This window comes from Notamacropus eugenii, chromosome 1, assembly GCF_028372415.1.
Source record: "Notamacropus eugenii isolate mMacEug1 chromosome 1, mMacEug1.pri_v2, whole genome shotgun sequence".
NCBI lineage: Eukaryota > Metazoa > Chordata > Mammalia > Diprotodontia > Macropodidae > Notamacropus > Notamacropus eugenii.
Window position 1 is genome coordinate 696,330,521 of NC_092872.1, and position 9,074 is coordinate 696,339,594.

Consider the following 9,074-nt stretch of genomic DNA (forward strand, 5'->3'; position numbering starts at 1 on the left):
GGCACACAGGGTTTGTTAGAGGAAACCTTGGGGAGCAGGTCCTGGGCTTCAGCTACCCCTAGGGCTGTTCCCTGCCACCCTGACCACCCCAATCAATCGTCATTTATTAAGCACTTACATGTGCCAGGCCATCTCTCCGAGTATCAGTGTGTCCCCTTTACATTGCCATGAGGAGGTGCAGGTCCAGAAACAATCAGACTCAGAGCTCATTACAAAGACTTTTATTGTCCTGGAAGTATTCCATGATTTAAGGTGGAATCCTGTGACCACTAGGGCTCGCTCACTCACTCACTCCACCTCCATTGTCTGCACGGTCTCCTCAATCATCTCCAAAGCCAAAGGTGTTACAGTCTCCTTCATCACTGCTGTAGTACCCTTTGGGTAGTCATACTTGCCCTGCCTGAGGGGTAGAGGATGGGGCATATCCTTTATGCTCTCCTCAATATGCTTCTCCCCATCCCTCCAGCCTGTCTGTGACCTCTCCTTTCCCATGTGTCCTCCCATCACCACACACTCTCCCCCTGCCTGGTAGCCGGCTTCTCACCTCTTAGAGAGAACAGCTGGTGTGCTCACTGCCCTCTGGATCTTGGTGCCAGCCTGGGTGATCACACACACATCCACATTGCTTCCTGAGCCCAGGTCTTCCAGGATCCCAGCAGTCACTGCCTCAACCACCAGCTGCTGGCCTTCCTCCAGCTGGGGGATGGTGAGGGGACAGCCAGAGGTGAGAAAAAGAATGAAGGTGAAGGAGTGAGTATAGAAATAAAGGGATTTGTCCCAGATGTACAAAAATATTTATAGCAGCTCTCTTTGTGGTGGCCAAAAACTGGAAATCAAAGGGATGCCCATCAATTGAGGAATGGCTGAATAAGTTGTGGTATATGAATGTAATGGAATACTATGTGCTGTAAGAAATGATGAACAGGAGGACTTCAGAGAGGCCTGGAAAGATTTATATGAACTAATGCTGAGTAAAAGGAGCAGAACCAGGAGAACTTTGTGCACACCAACAACCACAGAGTGCGAGGAATTCTTCTGGTAGACTTAGTACTTCACAGCAATGCAAGGACCTAAAAATTCCCAATGGACTTTTGAAGCAAAACGCCTTCCACATCCAGAGAAAGAACTATGGAACTGGACAGCAGAATGAAGCAGACCGTTTTCTTTTATGTTATCTTATGTTTTGTTTTATGGTTTCTCCCATTCATTTTAACTCTTCTATTCAACATGACTATGGTGAAACTGTATTTAATAGGAATGTATGTGTAGAACCTATATAAGACTGCACACCATCTCAAGGAGAGAGGGGAAAAAAATCTGAGATATATGGAAGTGATTGTAGAACACTGAAAACAAATAAAATAATTATTAAAAAATTTAAAAAAAAGAAATAAAGAGATTGAGCAGACAGAGGACAGGCAGTCAGTGAGAGGACGTAAAAACAAGAAGGAAGGAGAGTGGAAGTGATCAGGGGATAGAGATGAAGGAAGAGAAGAGCCATTGAAGGGACATAGAAGTGAGGGAGAAAGAAGTGAAGACGGCAAAGGGAGACAGTGAGGGAACAGAGAGAGATAAAGGGGATGGGGAAGTGAAAATGGGGGTAGGAATAGAACAGAGAAAAGTGAGGGGGACAGAGGTGAGGGAAGGGATCAGCCATTCCAGCCATGCTGGTCTCCCTGCCATCCACACCCCTTTGCATCTCACACTCTCCTCTGATCTTTCTCTCTAAGTCTCATTCCCAGGTTCTCTTCAGGAAGGTGAGGCAATATCTGATCTCCCTTCTCCCCACCAAGCCCAGCCTCTTAAAATACAATGATATCCCCAGCCCAGCCCAGCCCAAGTGTGGACAAAGTCCTTTTATTTAATGCAGTTGCCTCTCTCATAGGCTGGTTCTGAGGACAGGGCTTTGCCAATCTCAACTCACTTTAGGCACATGGGTGGTTGGATTGAGATAAGACCTTTCACCAGAATTTAAAAAAAAAAAGACCTAAAGTTGTTTCACTAGGAAACCAAGGTCAAAGCAAACCAGAACAAAAAGGCCCTGAAGGAATGAGTGCATGGGTGCAGAATCTCAGAGCCCCTGCGCCCACTCTTCACTCTGCCTTGTTGGGGGATTGGGGGGTCTATCTACCCTCGAGTGAAGCTGGGTTCTGAATGTCATTGCCAGGCGGCCTTAAGAGCATCTGGTCATAATCTCAGCCTTGCCCCAATGAACCTAGCTCTGCTACTGGAAACAAACAGTCCCTATGAACTCCCCCCACCCAAGCCCTATAGTCCATCTACAGTTCTCCCACTCTCTCCAATCTAATGGGGAACACACACAAACACTTTAAGGTTGGCGGTGTTTTACACCTTAGGAGCAGGCTGCCTTCTCTTCACATTTCTAAGCTGTTCTGTGCTTTCCCACTCATTAGCTCCCTAAGGCATTCTCATTTCCAGGCCGAGGAGGAGTCTACCTCTCAGCTCATTTACAGAAAAGGGGAGGCGGTAGACGGGGTCCTGAGCTCAGCGCAGCCCCCAGGTTCTCAGCCAGGCCCAGGGACTTGTCTTTGATGGGCTTGCAATAAGAAAACCATTCTGCACACATAGTGCAGATGGCACCAAACTGTTCCCCACCGGAAAGGAAGCTGGTTTCAGCACAACGATGGGTAGAGAGGAATGAGAAGACAGGAAGAAGCTGAGATGGGGGGAGGACGAGAAAGGTGGGTCAGGGGCAGGATGGGGGAAGGGGGCTCTCACCGTCATATTTGGTTTGAAGCGATCCTCTAGCACAGAAATGGCCGGTCCCTGTCCAGAGCCTTTTGGAAGGTGAGGGAGGACAGCAGTAGTGAGCATTGTTAGGTCCTAGGCAACCTCCCTCAGCTTTCTCCCCTTTCCACAATTCCTTAAGACACATCTCCTGCTGCCACATACACACAGGACTGGGAGGGCTATTTATTGGAAGGGGGGTGAAGGGTGGAGTGGGTGAATATCCTTGGGGACATTTGGTCTCAGAGGTCTGGGCTATTAATAATTAGTAATAATATTAATTATTAATAATAGCTAGTATTTATGTAGCACTAAAGTTCAGAAAGCACGCAGTATCTCACTTGGATCCTCACATTAACCCTGTGAAATAAGGTGCTATTAATTAACCCATCTCTATAGATGAGGAAACCAAGGCCAGGTGAGGCTGGGCAAGTCACTTGCCTAGGTCACCCAACTAGTGAGACAAGGATTCCTGACTCCAAGTCTAATGACTGTCTTCATTGTGCTACCTAGCCATGGAAGTTACATTGGAGCAGATTTAGAATGAATGGAAAGAAACCCTTCCCAACAATCATTGGTGTCCTGTCTAAGGAAGAAAAGTGAAGAGTTGAAGTTGGAGGCCCTGGATTTGTCTTGACTTTTCTTTTTACTTTTTATGTGACCTTGGGCCAATTTCCCAAGGTCTCTGAGCCTCAGTTTTCTCACTATAAAATCAGGATATGGACTAGGTGGCCTCTGGGTGTTTTCTAACCAACATCCTGTGACTCTGTGAGTCTGGGGGTGGGAGGACGTCTGTCTGATTAGGGGTCAGGGACTCACCCATAGCAGTGAAAAGGAGATGGCTGTAAGAGCCATGGGGATGTACGCTGTAGAGATGGGGGCCTGTGATATCCACTCCCCCTACAATGAGGGAGGCCCCAATATGGCCCTGGTAGCTGTAGGGAGAAATCTCATCATTTCCTCTCTCCACGCCCAGGGTCCCCAAGCCAGCCCCATCTCCCTCCAGCTCTTGCCTCCCACCCCATTTATCTTCTTGTCCCCATCCCAAGGATGCACTCCATCTGCCTCCTTCCCAGATCTCTCAAATTCTTTTTAACCTCCCCTCCCCAGCTCCCACTGCACCGGAAGAGCATCTGGCGGAGCATTCGTGAGACAGTGGCCACCCGTGGTTTCCGGCCGGTGGACAAAGCATGTAGTTCCATGTTGGACGCCATTATCTGTGTGGTCATCTCTGCATCTGCTGCCACTCCTGCCCCACAGCAGCTGAGGGGAGAGTCAGCATTAGAGAAAGAGACTTGTAGAGGAGAGGGTCAAGCTAGACTAGGGTTGGGGTGGTCTGGGGGGTGAAGGCTGGAGCAAAAGGTCAACTAGTAGGAATTATGGAGAAAGCATTGAGTTTGGAACCAGAGGTCTTGTTTATTTGTTTGTTTGTTTTTTAATCAGTTCTGCCAATAGCTCATTTCCTCCCCTGTGCACTCAGTTTCCTGAGTAGAATAAGAGGGTTGGCCTAATGATGGCTCCCTCCAGCTCTAATTCCTGTGTACTAAGGAGGAGGTAGCTGGGGATATATGGGGGAGATGTTGGGCAGGGAGGTGAGATAGGAAAGGTGACTCACTAGATGTTGGGGGCGATGAAGTGGATTTTTTCACAGTTCTTATCGACCACAACCGAATCGTCGGTGGCCCGGGTGTCTGACCCAAGGATGACTCCCTCCTAGAAGAGAGGTCAGGGCTTAGTTCCAGACCTCAGTACCCTACTAGCCCCATCTCTACACTTCCCCCAAAATCAATCCCCTCACCCACCGCCCCCCACCAGCTGATCTGTCCCTCTCATTCCCGACCCATCTCCCCCCGCCCCCTCACCTGAAACACGAGGCCAGCGATGGTGGTACCAGTTTTACGGGCATGGGGAACATGGAGTCCTTTTAGGGAAGATTCCAGAAATGCATTTCTGGGGTGTGGGAAAAGGAAGAAAAGACACTCTGGAGCCAGGAACCACACCAGAGGGGTCTTTCTAGCTCCTTGAACATATGCCCTTTCTGTCCAGTTTAGGATTCTTCATGGCTTTCCTCCTTCCCTCTGCTCCCAGACCTTTCATCTACGAATTTCATCAGGCCCCTCAAGAGTTCCCCCATCCCCTCCCCCATTTAGCTAGTTTCACTTTTCTTTTCCATTCCCAGAACTTCAAAGTCTTCAGAGAGGGGGATCAGGGACAGCCTAACCTCTCCGCTCCCCAATCCTGGGCCAGGCCCCTCGTGTCAGCCGGGCTTCCTCTTACCTCTGGCAGTTTTCGAAGGAGAAGCCCCCCTGGGGCTCACAGGCAGAGTGCAGCATGGTCTGAGCTGGGTGGACGTGAGGCACTCCGCAGGTGTGCCAAAGAGGCTAGACAGGCTGGGGAGGTCAGGAGGGGGCAGGGAGGTGCTGGGGTGGGGGCTCCTGCAGGACCTCGAGGGGACTTTGTGTGGCTGATTTGGACGCTTCCTTTTCTTGTAACTTCAGCTTTCACTTTCACCTTAGCTACTGCAGGAGGAGGGGCGGGGATTGGGGTAGGGGGGTGGAGGAAGGTGGGAAGCAGGGAGGCTGCCTGAGCTCTTCTGGGGCATCCTCCCCTCCCCACCCTTTCCCTTTCCCCACATTCCATCCCTAGTGAAGAAACAGTAAACACAGGCGCTCCCTGCTTCCTATTTACCCCTGCCACCATTACTGAGGACTTTTCGAGAGAGGGGACAGAGGAGCCCCTGCTGCGATTGGTGACCCTGGGAGGTAGCTCTGCCCTTCATTGGTTATGCTAATGACTCACAGGGTGGCCTTAGGAGAACTAATCTTGCCTCTCTCCTTATCTGAAAATGAGGGGTTAAAACTGATCTCTGAGGTCCCTTCTGCCTCAGACGGTCTAAGATTCTTATCCTGTCCAAATGTTCATTCCCCTTCCCCTTCTCTGCCCCCTTCTCCATCAAGCATTGATATTGGTCCTAAGTACAATGAAGCTGAATCTAGGAGTCAGGATGGAAACAGTGTATGTTCCCACAGGGACAGAGAGCACAGTCAGTGACTGTTAGTTACATCCTCCTCAGGAGACGTCACTGGGGAGATCAGTGGTCTCAGATTGTTCAAACTGGGATGCTTCCTTCGGATCCATCCTGGTGATAATTAAAATAACTTGCGTATATCCATATATATGTACATGTGTACACACATATATACATAGGTATGGGTATGGGTGTGTGTGTGTGTGTGTGTGTGTGTGTGTGTGTGTATATATATAATTTTAAGGTTTACAAGGAGAGGTAGGTGCCATTATTATTCCCATTTATAGGGGAGGAAACTGAAGTTAAAAGACTTGCCTAGAGTCACACAGCTGTTATCCAAGGGGACATTTGAACTCAGGTCTTCCTGAAGCCTAGTCCAGTGCCTGTCCACTGTGACACCTGACTGATCTTCTATGTCCTCAAACCACTTGAGAGAGTAAAAATCACTAAGGAAAAGTGGCTTACCCCTCTCTCCATCTCTCCCTCTCCCTCTCCCTCTCTCTCTCCCTTTCTCTCTCTCTCTCCCTGTCCCTCTCTCTCTCTCTCTCCCCGTCCCTCTCTCTTTCCATCTCTCTCTCTCTCTCCCTCTCCCTCTGCCTCTCTGCCTCTCTCTCCCTGCCTCCTCCCCTCCTCTCCCTCTTCTCTCACTCTCATCTTCACTCTCTCTTTATTACTGACTTCCCCCACACCACTATGGACATGCCCACATCTCCACTAGCTTGAGAAAAAAACCTTTACTTAGCTTTATTATCCCCTCAAACCACTGGCCTAACTCTCATCCACCTGTCTCAGCTAAGTGCTAGAAAAAGATGTCTATACTTGTTGCCTTTACTAGCTGACTTTGCCCCTTTGTGGTCTGGCTTCCTGTGGCACCACTTAATGGAAACCTCTTTCTCCCAGGTTAACTGATAGATCAGACAACCGTTGCTTATTCAGTTTTAGAAGAACCATTACCTTTGTGACACCCCTGCCCAAAGTAGGCTCGTGTGGTTTCCTGAAGGATGACGCTGTAGTGTGGCATACATCAGGGAGACATGACTTGGCAGGGGAAACTCAGAAGATCAAGGCGAATTCCAGAGAAGGTGAGATCTCTTAAATGGCTAATGGGAGTCCCTACAGCTTCCAACCTGTGAAGAAAACTGCCCCCACCTCCAATATGAAAACCACTTTGTAGTACAGTTTGAATCTGGTACTGCTAGGCCCCCATCCTTCACATTTTTTTCACTGATGCCCTGGTTATTCTTACCTTTTGTTCTTCCTGATTAATTTAGTTACTGTTTTTCCTTGCTCTATACAACAATTCTTTGGTAGTTTGGCTTGGCACTGGATAGGTAAATTAATTTAGGTAGAATTGTCATTTTTATTATATTGGGTCAATCCACCCATAAACAATGAATATTTTCTAATTGTTTATATTTGTCTTCATTTGTGTAAAAAGTGTTTTGTAATTGTGCTCATGTACAACGCTGTATTGGCAGGTAGGCTCCCAAGTATAACTACAGTGTCTATAGTTATTCTAAGTGGCATTGTTCTGTCTCCTTCTGCTTGGTTTTATTAATAACATATAGACATGCTAATAATTTATGTGGGTTTATTTTATATTCTGCAACTTTGCTAAAGTTGTTAATTGTTTCAACTAGTTTTTTAGTTGATTCTCTAAATATAGCGTCATGATCATCTGCAAGGAGTTACAGCTTTATTTCCTCATTGTCTGTTTTTAGTCCTTCCATTTCCTTTTCTTATTTGGTAGCTATAGCTAGTAATTCTGATACAATATTGAATTATATTCATTCCTGGGGACATCCTTGCCTTACCCCTGATCTCATCAGAAAGACTTCTAGCTTATCCCCATTACAGATAATGCTTGCTTTTCATTTTAGATAGGTACTTATTATTGCAAAAAAGACTCCATTTATTCCTATGCTTTCTATTATTTTTAATAAGAATAGGTGTTGTATTTTGAAAAATATATAATTACTTTAAAAAATGAAATGAGAACCAGAACAATTTACACAGTAACAGCACTAGTGTAAAGAACGTAAACTGTGAAAGGCTTAGTAACTGATCAACCATGATACCAAAGGACTCATGATTAAACATGCTATCCACTTCCAGTCTGAGAGCTGGTGGACTCTGAATGCAGATGGAAACATATGTTCTTTTCCTTCCTTTTTAAAATCTTGGACATAGTTAATGCAAGAATTAGTTTTGCATGATTATGTACATTTGTAATGAGTTTTATTTTTCTTGGTTTCTCAATGAATGAGAGAGTGGGAGAGAGAATTCAGAACTGAAAATAAAATGAAATTGAATTTTAAAAATGTATGATGAAGTGTCCTAGAAATAAAGCAGGGAGGCCATGAACCAGGTACTGAACTCATTTAGAAAGGAGGGAGAATGTCTTGGGGATTGATAGATAATGGCTACCAGAATCTTGATTGGGTAATACATTTTGATTGAACAAACTTCAAGGATGAAGAGGTTCCTTGAGTGATTGTGATAGAAAATCTGGAAGTGGCATTTGGGAGCAAGGAATATTTTGATTCTTTACCATGACCAGTGAGTCTGGGGGTAAGAGAGAGAGTGAAATCAGTACTGAAAAGGTGGTCAGAGATGCAGGGACATACAGAAGGAGTCAGGTCTCAGGGAGAGCTAGAAGATGGCAAGAGAAAAAGTTTAAGATGAAAGGAAGTTTGTGAATCATGGACAAAAATTCCATAGAGAGCATGATGGAAAGGGCAAGCAGCTCTAGAATAGGACACTGGGAGGGGAGAGTTGAAGTGAATGAGACTGTTGTTTTTCCTTCATTCTTGAAGAGGACCAATGACATCAGGAAAGTGATGCCAGGACATGCAAGTGAATTGGATTTAAGTGAGGCAGGGCTGTGCAAAGTTACCAGCCTCACTTTCTCCTCTGGAGCCCTCTGAGTCCAGTGGCCAGATATAGATCAGGATAACTGAAGATGGCCCTGGATGCACTGTGAGGCCTTGGCCCTTTTAAGCTCCAGTCTTTCCCAGGTCTCAGTTTGTCTGAGGCAACACCCATTCAGTGATTAAGGCTAGGTAAGAAATGAGGCAAAGAATGGCCTCTTTTACCTACTCAAACAAACAAACAAAAAAATCAATCTGGGAGAGGAAAACCAAAACTGGGACAATTAATTCTTTTGCCCCATGTAGTTTCATCTGTGTAGTTTCAGATTTCTTAAAATACAGCACTAGAAAACCAGGCTTTGATAAAGTCTATCGGGATTCAAATGGAGCTACATGACTGTGCCTTAAACCCAAATCACTCTGGCTCT

General features: G+C 46.4%; 1 protein-coding gene across 1 annotated transcript; it reads right to left on the bottom strand.

Moving 5' to 3' along the window:
* Window positions 1–206: 206 nt before the first annotated feature.
* Window positions 207–5,463, bottom strand: PSMB10 (proteasome 20S subunit beta 10). The gene is made up of 8 exons (XM_072636098.1): window positions 5,026–5,463; window positions 4,611–4,698; window positions 4,364–4,461; window positions 3,871–4,011; window positions 3,568–3,683; window positions 2,740–2,798; window positions 545–696; window positions 207–400 (listed from the first exon to the last, which is right to left on the bottom strand). Exons 1-8 carry the CDS (start codon window positions 5,079–5,081, stop codon window positions 289–291), a joined length of 822 nt encoding a protein of 273 aa, XP_072492199.1. The 5' UTR covers window positions 5,082–5,463; the 3' UTR covers window positions 207–288.
* Between the last annotated feature and the right edge of the window lie 3,611 nt (window positions 5,464–9,074).